Raw genomic sequence first — 19275 nt, forward strand, 5'->3', positions numbered from 1 at the left:
ACCAAATGCCATTTTTTTTTCAGTAAAAGTAACTTAAGAAATGACCTAGCTTTGCTCTAAAATCATAACTGAGCAGAGAAAGCCAAAGCCTGCAGTTACTGAAATACCCCTTTTGAGGTAAGCGGTGGGATTCTTCTAAACTCCTTCCAGTGTAACCAAAATGCACTTTCCGGGCATGGCCGGAACCCGTCCTTTGTTTGGAAACGGACGCAAGCCATGCCGAAGGTTCCCAGTGCACACAAAGACTCATGTTTTCTGGGTGGAAGGACTTCTGTGACTTGGTGTTTCTTGTGACGTCAAAGGAGAAGAGCCATTGCCTCCATTTTGGAGACAGGAGCCCAAGCCAGTCTCTCTGGATACTCTGCCCAGCTCGGCCCCTGCCACAGCCGAGGCCACAGAGCTGGGCTACAGGAAGGAATCCGTCACACAAACAACCCCTCTACCTAGCTGCCTACCTATCCAGATTCAGATTCTCCCCCAACATGCCTGTTCACCTAATTTTCCACAGCTTAGCCAACAACAAAACATCTCCATCTGGTTCATTTTTCCTTTGCATTTTAACTGCAGCCCAGAAAAAGCCTGACTAGTTCATTGGGGCCTACTTTAAACCAAATCCAGAAAGCTTTAAGGGAAATAAAAGGTGTCTGCCTGGGTTTCTTTTATGTGGAAATCAGATATCCAAGTATCACTTGTGTTTCCATAGGAAATTTTCCATCTTCAGTTTTTCATTGGTGTTATTCTAGGCAAAGAAGTACCCAACTGCTTTCACCACCACGTCTCTCCTTGAAATCACAGCACATCACCCCATTTGCTTCAAAAACCTCACCTCCAACTTCAGGAGGAGGCACAGGGCCCTGCCTGTGCAGAGGATGAAGATTTCACATGACGCAGCCCTAAGCATCCCTGGACTGGAGAAGCATGGAAGAAGTAAACGTCCGTCCCTGCTGTCCCTCATCAGCAACGAGCCCGAGGGGGATCTCACCGGCACCCCTGCCCTCTGGACACAGGTGTCCTGCACACAGACATTCATGTAGGCTCTCCATCCCCAGTACAGTGTGTCCACACCAATGCACATGACAGCCAGGCAGGCATGAGGGAAAATAGCTGTCCCCAATCAATACCTCTTGGCCTCTTCCCTTCCCACCCCACCCTCCCTTCTTCCCCACACAGCTTCAAGTCCACGCAGATCTGGGTCTCTAGCATTGTCTAATCAGCTCACTCCCACCCCACTCCCCGTATCCTGAAGAAACACGTAAAATCCCATCTGTGGGGGAAAAGTCTACTCAAGTTGTCTTGCTATAGGGAGCTCTGATGAAGCGTGGCGAGGGCATTCCTGCGGAGGGATCTCAACTCCCAAACGTCTTCCTGCGTGTGCTCCTGTTCCTTTTTCTCCTCCCCCTCCCCGCCCCCTACCTTGCTCCTCGCTGCTGTCCCCAAACCAGGCAGTGGGTTCCTCCTCTGGGAGCTGGGGTTCTCCGCCACCTCCTCCACCCTCGAGGGCTTTTCGTTTCTTCGACATCTCTGCCCAGGGCTGGGGATTTGGGGGTTTTCTTTCCCCACCCCCTGGCCCTCCCCCCTCGGAGAGGAGAGTGAAGGTGGGGTTAGATGGAGGGGAGGGGGTTAGGTGCAGAGGAAAGGGGTGGGGAGAAGAGACCAGAGAGGGAGATGGAAGAGATTGCTGCTTCAGGAGGGGAAGGGACTTGGGGTGGCAGGAAAGGCAGAGGGGCAGGGACTCAGTGCAGAAATCCTACAATCCGGTCCATCAATGTAGCCCTACGTCTAGGAGACTGTTTGCTGGTGTTGCGCCTCTCTCTCTCTCTCTCTCTCTCTGCCTCTCCCTCTCCCTCTCTCAGTCTCTCTCTCCTTCCTCCTTCCTCCTTCCTCCTTTTCCTTCAACTAGAAGGGTGAGCCGAGAGGGGAGGAGAGATCAAACCAGAAAGGAGAGGCTCCTTGGGTGCCTCAGCGGATTTCTTCCCCATTTGGGGGGGCGATGGGGTGGGGTGCTGTGAGGACTCCTGGCCCTGTCTAGCTATGAAGGAGTGGTGTCTTATGGCTGGGCTTGGCTTGGCTTTGGGGGAGGGGGGCGGGACAGTGTTTGCAGTGTTTGGTGAGGATGCGATTTCAATGGGTTGCAAGGAAAATTGGGTGGCATGAAGAAAATAAAATGCTGCAGAATGCAATCTAGTGATGCTTTCAGGTGCTGGGGACTCCGGACCCCCTCCTCCCCTATGACATCACAGGATCTTTTGCAAAAGAGACTGGGGGAGGTGGGGGGAGAGAAGAGAGTGGCGGCAGAGGCGAGGATCAAAAGAGCAGGGGGTCCTGTCCCCACTGAGAACTGGAGAAGGGCGGCTGGCTCGGGAGGAAGGAAGTTGCGGTGCACACACCATCCCTTCTCCAGGCCGCCTCGGGAGGCACCTGCGGGTCTGGAGCGGCAGCCGCTGCGGTTTGCAGCTGGCGCGCAGCCCTCGCTGGGAACTTGGAGCTCTCAAACTCCTCGGATCAAGCGTTAGCCCCGAGGCTGTCAGTTGGCGCTGGGGCGGGCTGCAGTCTCTCTCCCCTCTTCTGCAAACCCTTGAGTCTTCTGCTTTATAAACTGCCTTTTCTTCTTTCTCGAGTCCACTCATCACCCTTTCCCCCAAACAGTCACGTCCGCAAACACAACACACCACACACGCCCACACGTTTTCTTATTGCCAAAAAGGGTGGAGGGAAAGGACAGGAAGTTTTTTTAAGTACACGCACACACACACAAAGATTGGGACTAAGTTTTTCTGGACTCTCAAGGGTTAAATAATAGGTAAAAGAACTGTCAACTTACCCGCCAAAGTATGCTGACGCGCATATCTGCTTTCCGCTTCATTTCGAGTTCATAAATTTAAAAAGAGAGAGTGAGAGAAAGAAAAAGAAAAAAAAAGGCAAGGCGCCGGGAGCACAGTGGGTCCAGGGTTCCATGGAGAACTGCGCAAAGCAAGTTGCCAAGAAAGCCCGCTGGCCAAGTTCGGGACCTGTCCACCACGCTCGCGCGCTCCGCTCAGCAGGCAGATTCCAAAGGCTTGGGGCACTCTGGGGTGCGCGCCGATCTTCTCCCAAAAGGCGAGTGTGTGGGGTTCCTCCTTCCCTCCTTTCCATCTGGGGGTCTCGGGGAAAGCTGCACCCAGCGCCTTGGGCGCCCATGAAGACCAGTCCATCTCAGCTCAAGCTCCCAGCAGCAGCAACTTCGGACTCAGACCTCTATCTCTAGAACATGAGTGCTTGTGTGTGCGTGTGTGTGTGTGTGTCCGAGTGCACTTGACATTTGGGGGTGCATGTGCTCTCAGGAAAGACTCTCCCGGCTGCCCGGAACTTAGAGAGTTTCCCTTTAAGCCGGAGATGCTGCTCGGACACCCCCCCGCGTCCAACAGGAGGCGATGACGTCTGTAGCCTCGTTGCCAGAACAGTCCCCAGGCTGCCGCTGCCGTTCATTGACAGGAGCGGGCGCTCGGACGTCAGCAGCCGGACCTTTGGCAAGGCTGCTCCCGCGGAGACGGCTCCCACCCCCGCACCTGCCAACCCGCCCCCCCCCCCGGGGGGTGGTCACGAAATCAAAGCCACCAGAGGAGGGGGCTGCGGAGGTGCTGGGGCTGGGGGAGGGGGATGACTCGGATCTGCCCTCTTTGTCCTGGAGCACAGGAGTATATAAATAGTGCAGTCTCCAGCCAGACTCTCTCCCAGTCTTGCACGCCCCCGCAGTCCCCCCAACCCGACCCCCGCCCCTTGTCACTACGTGTCGAGCTCGCTCTGCCTGGAGGGAGGCTGGGGTGCGGGGAAGCAGGGAGTGCAAACAGACATTGGTTCTCTTTCCTCCTCCCATTCATAGATTTCTGTTGGAGTCCTAGGGCCGCCGCGCCGGGAGTCGCAATGAATGGATGGATGCCCGCGCGCTGGGACCACCAGGTCCGCAGAGATGTCGCCGGCGCTAGGGGCGCTCCTCCCGCGTGGGGATAGGCGCTCTCGCCTAGGCGCAGTGTGGGGGGACCCCAAAAGACCCTTAGGAGGCCAAAGGCCTGCTGTCCCCCTTCTCCCCAACACACACCAGGGGTATTTTCTGCCCCAGAGAAGTTGGGACGCAAAACGTAGGGAATTGCGTTCAGTCTCCGCACAATGAAGAGTCCAGATGGGAACCGAGACCAGGGCCATCCCGCAGCACGGAAGATAGCAACAGAGAGGGGAGCGCCCAAGTGGCGCAACGCTGTGGCTGAAGCCAAGCCTGTCGCCTCCCCCTGAGTACCGCAGGCGGCCCAGGACCGCGCGCTCTCCCTTCCTGAGCACCCAGGGATGCACCGCGCAGGGAAGGAGGGCACCGCGGGAGGGTGCATGCAGGGGACTGCTGCGCGGATTCCCCACCCGAACCCGGCTCGCGGGGAATCCGTGGGCTTCCACTCTCCAGAAAGAGCTGCTGCAGGAGCAGCCGGATGGTAAGGCCCATTCCCGACCCTGGGTGGGAAGAACTTAAAGGACTGAGTTCTGAGGCACCAGGCACAGGGCGCAGCTTCATAAATGCACCCAAAAGCTTCCATGGACAGACGGCACAGATGTCGCTGAAGTGAACCTAAGGAAGTTTGCTACTCCAAGACCCGGGCTTCGCGCCAGGTGACAACAGACGCCTGGGAGTGTGGTGACACCTGCGCAGAGTCCCTGGTGGTTCAATCTGTCCGAGAAGGTTGCAAGAAGGTGCCACTGTCTTACCTTTCTCCCCTAGTGCTCATGCCCCAGAAAAGGCCACTGGGGCACAAGATCCCAACCCCTTGTGCCATGAGAGGGAAGCCTGCACAACTGCGTTGGCACTCCCCCCTAAATCGTCTCCTGGGTCCTTCCCATTACGCACACACATAATGTCATTTCTCCGTGGAAAAATAAATAAGAACTTTCTTGACTCTCCACCTTCTCCCTCCATCTCTACCCAGGTTCTCTGTTTCCCTTTACAACAGAATGCAGCTGTCTAGACGGTGGCTCTGGTCTCTCTCCTCTCTCTGGGTCTTGAATCGTTCCAAAACACTTTCTTAAGAGTTCTACTTCTGCTGTCCTGCAATATCTCACTTTTACTGAGGTCACCATTCAACCCAAAACTCTCTATCCAAGAGTCCATTCTTAGACATCTTAGATGACTTACCCGCTGCAGTGGACAGAATTCTTCATTCCTGCCTCCTTAGAACACAACCTTGACTCGGCTTTCCAGATGCTCCACTCTGCTGACTTGTGTCCCACCTTTCTGGACATTTGCCCTTAGTCACATTTGCTGAACTCCTCGTCTCCCCACTGTCTTCATGTTGCAGTGTCCCAAGGCTCATCCGTGGACCTTTTATTTTCCATCACTCCCTGCTCCCTTGGTGATCTTGCTCAGCCTCATGGGTTTAAATCTGAATACTAATGACGCTTGCACTTATATATTTAGCCCAGACCCCTCCCCTAAATTGTAGATTCATGTAACTAGCTACCAGCTTCACTGGGGCATCTAGAAGGTATCTGAAACCTAACATGGCTATTACTGAGCTGTTGGTTTTACCCCCATCATAAACCTGCTCTTCCCACAGTTTTTCCACCTTGGTGAATGGAAAGCCCACACCCATCATGTCTGGGTTATAGCTGTTGCCATCTCCCTCAGCTCTCACTCTGCCCACGCCTCCTTCACTCTATTCTCAGCCACATGGGCCTTCCTAGAACCCACCAGTCACCCTCCCAACTCAGAGCCGTTGCAGCTGCTGTTTCCTCTTCAGGAACTCCTCTGCCCAATGTCCTGAATATCTGCAGGGCACATTCTCTTCCTCTTTCACATTTTTTCCTCTTGCACCTCTTCAAGGAGCCTCCAGAGTCCACCCCACCACACACTGCTACACCGCCTCTCCCAGCACTTATTCCCACTTTTCTTTGCTTTACTTCCTCCATGCATTGCTTGTGGTTGACTTATCTGCCTTGTTTAGTCTATTTTCCCGGTAAAATATCAGCTTCCTAATGGCAGGAATTTTGCCTGTGCTTATAATTGCATAAAAACTACATAACCTCATCAAACTTTCTTTACCTCTCACCACACATTCAGGAGTTGCCTGATTTATCTCTCAGAACATAGAAGAAAGTGAGCTTGGAGGTTGGTAAAGGCCATTTCTCTGCCATGGTGACCTCTCATATTAAATGTGTGTGTGTGCTTGTGTGTGTGTGTGTGTGTGTGTGTGTGTGTGTGTGTGTGTCTGCCCAAGACCATTGTCACATCTCTGGTGATTCCTGAGAAATGCAATTTCTCTACCTTCCTCACTTTCTTCTTCCATCCCTTCTTTGCCTTCCCCTTTTTCTTTCTTTTCTCTCCATTAGTCTTCTTCTCTTTTCTGCCTTAAGCCTCCCATGGGCACCAAGGGGCATGCCCACCTAGCCCTTGGCCACCACGGAGGTAAAGGGGACCTTCAGGCTTACCTGTGTTCTCAAAGCCGCCTGCTCCTTCCCATCTATCCTGTTTCAATGCATTCACATCCCTTCTCATCAGCAAGTAAATATATCCCTGATTCTAGAGCTTTGGGATACTGAAATTAGATGTCAAACATTTGAGTCATTTAATAACTGCTGAGCTCTAGGGCTCCAGAATGAAGTCCTGGGATCTCCCCTCAAAGCTGTCCTAATCTAGCGGAGGAGAGGGGCAGGCACACTATCAAGGCATCAAGGTGCTGACAAGGGTGCTGATGAAGGCAGCCAGCGGGACGAGGGCGCTGGTGAAGGCAGCCAGCGGGATGAGGGCGCTGGCGAAGGCGGCTAGTGCGACGAGGGCGCTGATGAAGGCAGCCAGTGCAGGAGTTCCTGGAGCCCAGGTCACCGGAAAGGTGGGAGAGAGGACCACAGGGGGAGCTGCATCCGAGATGGGTTTGCAGGCCGTGGGGGAACTCGACAGTGGAGGCAGCTGTGCAAGCCCCAGAGGCAGGAGTGAGTGGGATGGTTGGAAAGCTGGGCATCAGGGTGGTTTGGGTGCCAGTGCTGGGATGGAGGGTGAACAGGTAATGAAGTGTCTTCAGCCTATGCTGAAGAGTTGAGCCTGCATCCTGAAGGGCTTTATGAAAGATAAAATGGTGTCCTACATGCTTGAGTCAGAAAGTTGATGAGTGGATCAGAAGGAGGTGAAATCAGAGGCAGGAGGAACAGCTAGAAGATGCTATTCCGGGGTAAGGCGCTAAAGGAGATGAGTTGGCCATGTGGGGCGAGAGGATGTGGAGGCCCACACTTCCAGTGCACATGTAATTGCCTGCCTTCTGCAGAAGGACCTGAAAATAAGTTAGACTTTGCTGATGATTACAGGGTCATTGGTGTCAAGGGGGCAGATGCTGCTTCATGCCAGCCCTCTTAGCTGGGCACGACTTTGGTGGTATGAGTGCAGTTTATAATCTGTCACCTATCCTGCACATCTGGAAACTCCATGTCACCAACTTAACCTGAGCAGATCAATGTCAAAGGAGCTTAGATGAAGACTCATGAGAGATTGATGTAGGAGCCAGAAGCCACCTTGTTACTCTACAGTGGGCAATTAGTGTTTGCTAGCACTAGAATACTCTTTTCCTTTCTTCTGGCCACCTCTATCCATATCAAAGTTATAACTGATCAAATTACAGGGCAAATTTCATCTAAGCTATGGTAAGGGTAATACATTTGTCATGTGAGCCTAGGAAATGCAGTGCAATTCTCTGAGGATGCTTCCCCAATTTGTTCCATGCCAGGTGTCCACTTGACTATCAGTGGCCTTGCTTCCTCATCCCTGTGTTACTGCTTCCACAATGACCCCATAAGACCTTAAGGAGTTCTTTAAGAACAAAAATTCCCTGTGCAAGGCTTCAGCACTTCTGACATGTGAACGGCCTTAGCTTTAGTGTGAGAGCTGCTTCACATAGTCAGACCTTTTCATTTTCCCTTTTCTTGGAAGGGCGTTTTTAGGTTCTTCTCATTCTGAGAAGAGGAGAGACCTTCAGATAAATGGAATGTTAATTCTGTCCACTTCCAAGAAATGATGCAGAAAAAATGAGCAAAACCAAAGTAGCTTACAGACTACTTTATGAGAACTCACCATTAGACAAACTGATACTTCTCTCATGCCGTAGTTTAAATGCGCCGTCCAAAACTCACGTGTTAGAAACTTAATCCCTGTCTCAAGAGTGTTGGAAGGTGGGGCCTAGTGAGAAGTTTAGGTCCTGATGGCTCTGCCTTCATGAACGAATGAACAGCACTATGAAAAGGGCTTAAGGAGAGGGTTAATCCCTTCTGTCTCCTTCTGCCATGTGGTGAGGAGCAAGAAAGCCCTCACCAGAGGCTGGCAACAACTTGATCTTGGACTTCCCAGCCTCCACAACCATGAGAAATACATTTCTGTGCTTTATAAATTACTCAGTCTGAGGTATTCTGTTATAGCAGCACAAAACAGACTAAGACACCCCATTACATTGACCAATTGAGCACAACAATTTCTATACGTAAAAAAATTTCTAACTTGTGGGAAACTATTTTAAAATAAGTACAGGAAACACAGAAAGTCTGGAAGAAGCTTACTTAAAGTTGCAAATGGGTTAGATCTAAAAACATTCAGAATGTAATCATTGATTTTTAGAGCTACAAGAAACACTAAGTTATCTAAGAAGGCTAATTCTCCAGCCCCAAAATACTCTGTTATAAATGAGGAAAAGGAGGGCAAATAATATGACATAGAACATTTGTAGTAGGCCTTGAAGTAACTTTTTTGGGAAGAAGGACATTATAGCTATGCAGTATGCTTGGATTTTAAACTAATCATATAATTGCAGAAATATTATGTCATATCTGTTCTTCTTCCATAAGTGGCATAGTTTAGTTATTCTATATATGTTCATTTATTTAAATTCCATCACCCACAGTTTTATTCTTTTATTTGGGAATAATTCCAAATTTACAGAAAAGTTGCAAGAATAAAAATAATACCAAAAACACCTATAACATCTGTTACCCAGATTCACCTCTTGTTAGCATCTTGTCCCACTTAGTCTATCACGTGCACCCTCATCCTTTGCTTTATAAAGCAGCTAAAGGTGAATTATGTATCTCTAGGTCCTTGACCCCCAAAGGCTTCAGTGCGTACTTCCTATAAGAGAATTACTTATATAGATACAGTACTGGTATCAACAGTACTAAATTAACATCATTACTACAATGCTTTTATCTAATCTATCACCCATATCCCAGTTTTGTCAATTGATGCAATAATGTCTTTTATGATGTTCTCCCCATCCTCCTGTCCCACATAGCATATAGTCTAGGGCTCAAGGATGGCATTTATCTGCCCTATTTCTTATAGCCCTTCAATCTGGAGAATTTCTGGAATTTTTCTTTGTCTTTTATGACATAGACATTTTTGAAGAATACAGACCCTCGTCTGTATTCTTTTTTTTTTTGAGACAGGGTCTTGCTGTGTCACTCAAGCTGGAGTGCAGTGGTGCAATCTCAGCTCACTGCATCTTCAACCTGCACAGCTCACGGGACCCTCCCACCTCAGCCTGCCAAGTAGCTGGGACTACAGCCATGTGCCACCATGCCCAGCTAATTTTTTTTACTTTTTGGTAGATCTGGGGTTTTGCCATGTTGCCCAGGCTGGTCTTGAACTCCTGAGCTCAAGCAATCCTCCCGCCTCAGGCTCCCAAAGTGCTGGGATTATAGGCATGAACCACCATGCCTGGCATCTTCCTTCTATTTTTAATAAAACATTTCTCAGCATAGGTTAGGGTTCTGCCGTCTCGGCTGGACTGCTATGGAGATGAGGTGGTGTCTGTTTCAGAATTTCATATCTGGAGGCACTTATGTCCCATGGGTGATGTGAATTCTGATTGAGGCATGATCTGACTTTCCCATTGTATAATTACTCTTTTTGTTTCAGGTACAACTAATAAGCAGCCTTTGGGCAGCCTAGAAGACAAGGCGAGTATCCTGCTCCTCAACTCGGTTCCCTAACTCAGCACCCACTCCTGACTCCTGCTTGGTCTACTCCTGCCTCAGTGATATTCAAGCTCAGTACTTCTTCCACATCAGCCCTCAGGCAGGCAAAAACACTTCCTTATGCCTCAATGACTAACGTCTGTACCTATTTATTCATAGCACAAATATCTTGGACTCATGAATTCCTATATTTAATTGCTCATAATTCATTCCTTTATATATTATTTTGATGTTCATATTTGATCCATTAAAAGGGCCAATGAGAGTCCCCTCAACCTGGCTCCTGCATCCTGATGGCATGCCCCCATCACTTCTAAACACTTCCTTACTTTCTGGCTTAATAAGATGCTTTGGGCTCATTTGTACCTACTTTGTTCCAGGCCCTGGGGTCAGCCATTTCTCAGAACACTGGTTCCTTTTAATGGAATTATAGACTAAGACACAGGTACTAGGTGTGCTCATTGCTGCTGGGGCATCTTTTCCTCCTGGCCCTTGCAGCAGACAGATCTAAGCAATAAGTGCATGTACATGCATGCACACATACACACACAAACACATACATGTGCACATATACATACACGTATTTATTTCAGCAATCAGGAGCCATTCATTTGTCTATGTCTCTTTCATCACAGTGAAATCCCTGGTTCCTAAAAACATCAATGTATTTACTCACTTGCTGAATCCTATAGTGCATCTAAGATAGTTTCCTAATTGCTTGCCCATGCCACCACAACACAACACACTGCTGAATAAAGGGCAGGATGTGTTCGCAACTCCTCCCCCTAATTGCTTGCCCATGCCACCACAACACAACACACTACTGAATAAAGGGCAGGATGTGTTCGCAACTCCTCCCCCTAATTTCTTTCACCACTCAGCACAGAATCTGGAAGATCTATAGTTAAATTCTGTGTTCATCATTATTTGTATTTGTTCTTTCTAATTGATTTCCCTTTTATTGCCCTTCACTGGAAACATGGTTGACTTCATTTGTTTTAATTTCCTTTCAGTTTTAGGGCTTTTCTCTCTTTCCATTTTTACTGATGTAATTTTATTGTTTGAATATTTTTTGAATATGCCTTCAAAAGCCAAAACTACACTTTAAGAAATACAGGCAGAAGAGTCCTTCCCTCTGTATTCCTTCCACCCCATCTCCCTCCCACCCCCAGACTCTGTAGGAAGCAAATTTCATTGTATTCAGGTTTATCTGAATTTCGTCTCCTGTTGTAAAGGTGAGCAGGTAAAAATTTATTTTCTTATTTTCTCTTTTTGCTTCATACAACTCAGTGTCCTATATATGCTCTTTTGCAATTTGCTGCTTTCACCTAATAATATTTTCTAGAAATCACTCCATATCAGTTTATCAGTATCATCCTCATCCTTTTCTCAACAGCTGTATAGAACTCTACAGTGTGTATGTACCACAGTTCATTCAGCCAGTATCCTGTGCTTGAACATTTAGCTAATTTCCAATATTCTACAGTTACAAATAACACTGCAATTAGTTACTTCACACACTTATATTTAGGTAATTTCTAATATTTCACAATTACAAATAATGCTGCAATGAGTTACTTTGCACATGTAGATGTTTATTCTATGAGAGGTATAACTTCATGGTATAGACCTAGAAGCAGGTTTGCTGGAGCACAGGTAACTGCAAACAGTTTTATTAGATACTGTGAAATTATTCTTCAAAGGTTTTATACCAGTTTCTAATTTACTAATCATTTTCTTTTTTAAAGAACAATAAATAAAACTTCCAAGGGGTGATAGAGCTGTGTATTAGTCTGTTTTCCTATTGCTGTGTGGAACTACCTGAGACTGGATAATTTATGCAGAAAAGAAGTTTAATTGACTCAGTGTTCCACAGGCTGAACAGCAAGCATGACTGGGGAGGCCTCAGGAAACTTAACGATCATGGCAGAAGGTGAAGGGGAAGCAGGCACATCTTCACATGGTGGAGCAGGAGAGAGAGAGCAAAGGGGGAGGAAGTACTACATACTTATACAAAACCAGATCTTGTGAGAACCCACCCATTATCACTAGAACAGCAAGGGGGAAGTCGGCCCCCATGATCCAATTACCTCCCCTCAGGCCCCTCCTCCAACACTGAAGATTACAATGCAACAGGAGATTTGGGTGGGAACACAGAGCCAAACCATATCAATCTGCATTAATTTAAAAATATTTAATGCATTTTAAGGAAGTAATTTGGTTCTCTCAGCTGGAATGGTTAGGATCTAAGGCCTACTTTACCCTCAGGCAATTTGGGCTCTGGTGAACTTGAGAGTACAGAATACAAAAGCATGTTTCTATAATACTGGTCTACTAAACTCAGCATATACATTTTCCATCTGGTGTCCTCCATATTATACAATAAAATATACTAGAAATAGCCTGGATGCAGTGGCTCATGCCTGTAATTCCAACACTTGGGGAGGCCGAGGCAGGCAGATCACCTGAGATGAGAAGTTCGAGACCAGCCTGGCCAACATGATGAAATCCGGTCTGTACTAAAAATACAAAAATTAGCCAGGTATGGTAGTGCGTTCCTGTGATCCCAGCTACTAGGGAGGCTGAGGCAAGAAAATCACTTGAATGCGAGAGGCGGAAGTTGCAGAGAGCAGAGATTGTGCCACTGTACTCCAGCCTGGGCAACAGAGCGAGATTTCATCTATCTATCTATTTATCTATCTATCTATGAAATAAATTGATTAGAACCAAATGTGATTTCTGTTCTCAATTCTGACATGTTCTTGTTCTGTGAATTTGGGAAAGTCATTTAATGCTACTAAGACTCTGTTTCCTTGTCTGTAAAAGGGGGGAGAATAATAATTTTCATAATTACAGAATGAGTTTAAGAATCAAGTGTGTGTGTCATTTATAGGCATAATCACAAAGTTCTATCTATCTGTCTATCTAATCATCTATCTATCTGTCATCTACCCACATCTCTATATGTCTATAGTCTTTGAAACATCTCCCTTTCAAGATAGTGAGAAGATAAAAAAATTTAACTGAAATTTAGGAAGCCTGGGTTTTTTTGTTCATTTTTATCTTAACCACTGTAAACTCACTGTTTAATTCTAGAAATGTTATTTCACCTTTCTGAATCTTATCTTCTACATCTATAAAATGAAAGGGCTAAACTGGTTGATCTGTAAGATTCTTTCTGATCCTAAAACATTTTGATTCTTCATGTAACCTATGTTAGGTTGGTGGTGAGTGCACTAAGAGAGTGGAAAAGAATTTCACTCCCCCTATTTGAAGATCCTCAGTAAAAATAAATTATTTTAAAATGAAACTTTAATAAAAGAGAACTAGTGCAGCTCCCTAAAGTCATTTTGAAGATCATATTTTCCACCTAGGAGGTGTGAGACCAGCTTCCTTTGATTCAGTGGAAAGTATTTAGAATTTTTTCTTGCCTTTCCATAAGATCTCGAATTTTTTAGTGTAATTTTTGACTTCGGAATCTTGAGATTTTGAGTTTTGGGCATAGTTGGCTAACAAATAAAGGCTGAAAAGGAAGAAAGGAAGGGAGGGAGGAAAGAAGGGAGGGAGCGGAGAAGAAAAAGGAAGAAAGAAAGAAGAAAGGAAGATAAAAGAGAGAGAGAGAGAAAGAAAGAAAGAAAGAAAGGAAAAAGAGAGAGAAAGGGAGACAGAAAAAGCAAAGAAGGAAGGAAGGAGGAAGAAAAGAGGAGAGGAGAGGATATTACGTACGTCCACTCCTAACACATTCTATGTCCAAGTCAGTGACCAGGAAGTAAAAGGGAATCCTGCCCCTGGTAGGAGGGAAATGAAGAGTGCAGGTGGAAAGGAAAGAGAATGTATCAATATGGCTGATGTGTACTTTATAAAATTTACCTCCATCAAGGACTTTGAAGCTCTGATTCTAAAAGGGCTTTGTCTTCGGGAAGAGGATCAGCCTGTCTATGCTGGCCAAGTCCGTCGAGTCCATGTCACTGTTCCCTGGGTGAGGTAGTGCGGGTCTCTTGCTTTAAGGCCCCTGCAGTATTTCACTCACAGCCCCTGGGATGTAGGACTGACACAATCTCCAACCCCAGCCAGGCTCCGAGTGCCATCCTGCTTTCTCATTCATTGTCCCAGGGGCTCCTGTGAAAGCCTCCTTGTGCTTCCCACCCTTTCCCCACCCTGGAAGCCACCAAGGTCGAGTGTGCCTTTGTCTTTCACCTGCCTCCAATCCTTTGCAGATGCTGCATTACTGTCCTCAGCCAGGCATCACTTGAGCCCTCCTTCTCTCCACTCCCAGTGGCTGGCATTAGGCTCTTCTCATTTTCTTCCACTGAGACCCCACGGAGGCCACCTGACATGTCCGCTTCCTCAGTTTTCCCTCTGTCCCAGCCTTCATTATAACTGTATGAAATGGAAATATGAGCAGCTTAACAGCATCCAGAAACTCTCCTCAGGACACAGCCCCAGCCCAGGTGAGCCCAGGGAGCCCTTCAGGGCAGGTCCCTGCTCGCTCTTCCAGCTCTGTCCTCCTCCACTGGCCGTGGCCTCCTTCTTCTCCAGTCACACAAACACCTGGAGGTCCCAGCATGCCAGCTCCTTCATGCTTCTCTCTTTTACTGATGCTCAGTCCTCTGCCAGGACATCCTGCCTGGGCTCCTTTCCCAGGCCGAAGTCTGTCGGGCTGGCTGTGCTCCTTTGGCGGTGCTCCCTCGGCGGTGCTCCACTCCACTTGCTCCTGGAAGCTCTCACCCTCTGTCCTCCACCTTGGGAGGAAGCTGGATAGCTCCTCAGAATAACCTATGCCAGGGCACACTTTATCCCATTGTATTATGGCAGTCAGGGTGTGCGTGTGTGGTATCTGCGTGTGCCTGTGTGTGATAGGAGATGTGATCTAGAACAGAAACCCTAGCCTCTTGTTCTCACAGAACAGTATGTTCTGAAAGGAGGTGGTTGCTGCTGCCAGTCAGAGGCCCAGCAATGCCAGAGCCGGCCCTTTGGCAGTGCCATTGGCCCTCTTCCTCCCACTGTTCCTTTCATGGACAAGATTCCCTGTGGAGATCCAGGCGCCATTTTGTGTCCAAGTCATGAAAATGAGGGAAGAGAGGTTGACATCAACCAACATCGTGGTTGATGTCGTCAGGAAAAATAAAACCTTTTCCACAAACCTCCAGCAGACGGCTCACACCTCATCAGCCAGGACTGTGTCACAGACCACCTCTGCCCACAAGAGCAGAAGGTTAACCTGACTGTCATGTGGGCAAAGCATGCAGCCCCCCGCCAACAGAACCAGGGATCTGTTAGAAAGGAGAAGGGAGAACAGAACTTGGAAATGCAATCACTCAGCTTTCTCCCTGAACCCCACGACAGGTCCATGTCCTTCCCTGCTCTCAGTCTCCAGCATTTGGCAGGCGCCTGGCTCACAAATCAAAATCAGACAGAAGTCAAGGGGGCTTCTGGTTTATCACTTAAGTTTTCATCTGCCTTAGCATGAATAACATGAATAAATACAGTAGGTCCTGTGCTCGTCATACTGAACATGGTTTGATTTGGTATAAAATATTTTGTTCAACTACTTCCATTTCCTTGTGAGATTTCACTCTTGCTCCCCATTAGTGACTACAGATTTGGGCCAATTTGTGAAAAAAAGAGCTATTATGTATCAAAACATCTTGACTTTAGAATAGTAACCGATATGCAATAACAGAGACAGCACTGATCAATTAGAGGCCAAATGTCTTTAAGGAACAGACAAAAGAATTGTTAAAAAAAAAAAGAACGGTAAAAGAATTGCTAGGCCCAACTAAATGCCAACATAAAAAATTGTCTTCTTATAAATTACAAAATGCAGAATTTTGCTCAAAGTTAAATTGGACAGCCTATGTTCAACTATGTACGCTTTGGTAATAAATTTTTTTATATGTAGGCGGCACATACTAGTGAGCTGCACTGAAAATCGGAGCTGTTTGGGAACGTGCTTCGCTGCTGTTTCTTATTAAGTGTTTGTCTTCCAACTCTTCCTCCCCTGTGCTATCTGTGATAATGCAACACGAGGGTTTCCTTACGTGAAAAATAAATAATATCGCATTGAAAGTTGTGAAGTTTCTTCTCTCAGATTTGAGGCATTTCTCAACACACCAAGGCTTTAAATGTTAGGGATTCTCTTGCAAATCTGGAATTTTCCATAGAGAAATGCTAACATTTTGACTAATGTACAAGTAAAAGAACATGCTGCCATGGCATGTAACCCATTTATAATTTGATCTTTGATCCAAAATTTTTTTTGATTATTTCTTTTGGTAACCGTAGCAATATTTTAAAAAAATAAACATATACAATGAATGCTGTAAGAGAATTATTATGGCACATATGTGCACATGTTCAGCTTGAACAAAGATCAAAGATGGAAAATCTTATATAACCGTGTATCTGAGGAAATTCTATACAAATCGAGGAAGGGTTGCAATGAACATCTTTAATTTATTTCAATGTCGCTGTCTCTTTTTTAAAAAAAAAATTGCTTGCATCTAACAATTGTCTTTTATATCTTGAGACCCAATTATCTTAAATACATTCTGAAAATAGCTAATAAAATATTTCAACAGCAAGTAATTGTAAAAGAAAAAGATATAATTAGCAGTGTTCATAGATGATAGAAAATGGGAAACATGCTGCATATGGGTTGAAAAATGAAGAAGCAGAAAGAAAATCAGAAGTGTGGCCAGTTATTGCAGCAGCCCATAGGACGAGACTGTAGGGTCAACCCTGGTCCTAGTCCTCAGCTTCGTAGTAGCCATCACTGGGAATAAAGAGTGGGAATCTGAATTCAGACCTACAAGTAAGCGCTCTCCTGTTGCCTGGTGTAGCCCAGCCTAAGGGCCTAGGATCCCTTTCTGTCATTGTTGAGTTATAGAAAGCACACTTCCTGAGCATTGCCCACGTGCTGGGCACAGAGCACAGGCTGAAAGAAAACAGCACAGCCAGTGCCCGCCAGAGTTTGCAGGGCTGGGGGCTGGGGGCTGGGAAGACAGGGACAGAGTGAAGGGAATAATATATAAGTCAGTACATAACTACAAGTCGTAATATGTGCTGGGAAGGAAAATTACACCATGTAATCATACATCACAATAAAGCCGTGTGTTTGGGGTTGGGATGGAAAATAGGAAGAGAAGATTTCTTTGAAGTGAAATTTCTGGTACAACCTCAAAACAGTATGAGCCGCAGCCAGGCGAGAGGTGAGGGGAAGGAGGACCTAGGTGGAGGGAACAGCATGTGAGGTTGCTCAGGACAGAAAGAGCCTTCTGGAGACTGAGAGACAGGGAGGTGCTCAAGGCAGCAAGGGAAGGAAAGGAGCAGAAAACATGGGGCCTAGGGATCGACACTCAGACTTGGGTTTATCCTAAGGCAGTGGGTGGTCATCAAAGAGTTTTAAGCAAGAAGGGGACAATTGGCTCTCTCTTTTGCAAAAGGCCAGCAGTTTCCCTTCTCCCCTAGCCATGCAATCCATCCCATATTACCTTTGCAAGCTTTTAGAAGGACAGTAAACCGAGAATGCATGGCTGTCTCCTGGCCCTGCACCAAAATCTAGAAAATGAGAAAACACATTTTAAAAAAAAAGTTTAATTATGGCTGCACTCAAAGGGGGAGACTGTGAGGACTCTGGAGAGGCAAAGCCAGTGGAAATGAGAAGGGAATCAGAGGATGGGGAACAATGGGGGAGTTGGAGGGGGTGAAGGGAGACCAATAGGAAAGCTGTTGGTGTGGTGGAGATCCTTCACAAAACCCACCTTCCCCTCTGTACCCAAACAATTAGAGCCCAACACAGGCCATGTATTTCCCAGGCTCCTTTGCAGTTAGATGTGGCCAGCATGGGTTACTTTTGCTTGAATAATGGGAGTGAAGTTGCTGTGCCCCTGCCCAAGCCCAGTTGTCTGTTGTACCCTCCTTCCTCTCCTTGCAGCCTGGTAAGCCAGGACAAGTGCAGTCTTGGAAACCCGGGCTCCCAGGACTCAGGACTGTAACACAGGCAAGAACTCCCTTTGTCATTGAGTCACTTTATTGTGGGGTCACTCGTTACAGCAGCAGAGCCTTTCTTGCTGACTAATGAGAGCAGAGGAGCAGCCAGGCCTGCATCCTCCTCACCCCCAGTGGTGCATTCATGGCAGGAACCTGGAATAACTACTGTGTCTAGGCTCACGTGTGCTCAGGGCAGGGCTCCTGGTGGTGAGTGATGCTCGGGATGGAGAGCCCGGCTATGGAGACCCCCCACCTGGGGAGCACATCTCATTCACCCAGGGCTGGCTATGTGATTTGCAGGGCCCAATGCAAAATGAAAATGCAGGGTCCCTTATTCAAAAACTATTCAGAATTTCAGAAAGGTGATAGCCAAGAAATAAGCAAGCCCGAGACACTACTGAGTAAAAGTTCCTAAGAGACCACACAGACCAAGGCCCAGGACACAGGCCTGTCCCACCCCCTACTATCCTGAAATAATGAGCTCCTGCCTGTGCAGCTGCCCCATCCCCCCGCCGGCTGCACCCAGGAGCCTGTGAATGTCCATGGCCTCAGCTGCAATGAGGAGCCCTGAATCCAGGTTCACACTCATTGGAGGAGCATCACCAGTATGACAGGAGGGACCAAAACCCTCCTCCAAAAAGCATAACTCACTCAGGGAAAAAGGGAGATAGCAGAGCAACCTCCCCAGGACTCTAGGATGGGATCAAAGCCACTAAAAAAAAAAGAAGTAAAAGTCACTGAAGGAGAGCCTTAGTTAATTTCTACCCTGAATATTTATAAATTGTGAGCAAGCTGGCTTAAATGACTCTGAGTTCCCATAAGCAATATTCCTTAATATAAAATCATAAACTAGAACAGGTTCCTTAGTGTGGTAGACAGAAAGATGGCCCCAGGATGTCCATGTCCTAATCCCCACAGCCTGTGACTGTCACCTGACATTGCAAAGGGGATTTTTGCGGATGTCAAGGGCATGGAGCTTGAGATGGAGAGGCCAACCTAAATGATCCAGGTGAGCCTGCCCTGTTTAATCGTGTGAATCCTGAAAAGAGGAGTTCCTTCCTCAACTGTTCAGTGGGAGAGGGAGCCTGGCAGGCTCTGACCATGGCGGAAGGGGCTGTGAGCAGAGGAATGCAGGCAGGGGCCAGGAGAGGGATTCCCCCAAGAGCCTGCAGGGGAACAGAGCCTGCCCACACCTTCATTTCAGTTTACACTTCTGACCTCCAGAACTGTAAAATCATAAATCACTGATTTTTGCAGTTCTAAGCTACCACATTTGTAGTAATTTATTACAGCAGCAATAGAAAACTGATACACTTA

The 19275-nt window shown here is 47.2% G+C and overlaps 1 protein-coding gene, 1 long non-coding RNA gene and 1 pseudogene across 2 annotated transcripts in view; 1 reads left to right on the forward strand and 2 right to left on the reverse strand.

Moving 5' to 3' along the window:
- The window catches only part of LOC103891034 (putative transcriptional regulator encoded by LINC00473), a 47706-nt pseudogene extending 44942 nt beyond the window's left edge, over positions 1-2764 (reverse strand).
- LOC134761584 (uncharacterized) overlaps positions 1-3416 on the reverse strand; it is a 66844-nt gene extending 63428 nt beyond the window's left edge. Inside the window, exon 1 of the long non-coding RNA XR_010140397.1 lies at positions 2822-3416. This is a non-coding gene — a long non-coding RNA (uncharacterized LOC134761584). The remainder of the gene's footprint in view (positions 1-2821) is intronic.
- On the forward strand, positions 2761-4917 carry LOC100447573 (putative uncharacterized protein FLJ36797). Its single transcript, XM_063725085.1, has 2 exons — positions 2761-3614; positions 3860-4917. The coding sequence occupies exons 1-2, from the start codon at positions 3411-3413 to the stop codon at positions 3902-3904; spliced, it is 249 nt and encodes an 82-aa protein (XP_063581155.1). The 5' UTR covers positions 2761-3410; the 3' UTR covers positions 3905-4917.
- Positions 4918-19275: the final 14358 nt, after the last annotated feature.

This window comes from Pongo abelii, chromosome 5 (genome assembly GCF_028885655.2).
Source record: "Pongo abelii isolate AG06213 chromosome 5, NHGRI_mPonAbe1-v2.0_pri, whole genome shotgun sequence".
NCBI lineage: Eukaryota > Metazoa > Chordata > Mammalia > Primates > Hominidae > Pongo > Pongo abelii.

Coding starts and splice junctions, on each gene's coding strand:
- LOC100447573 (XM_063725085.1), top strand. CDS start 3,411: ATGACGTCTGTAGCCTCGTTGCCAGAACAGTCCCCAGGCTGCCGCTGC. Junction 3,615..3,859: donor CAGAGGAGGGGGCTGCGGAG/GTGCTGGGGCTG, acceptor TCCCATTCATAG/ATTTCTGTTGGAGTCCTAGG.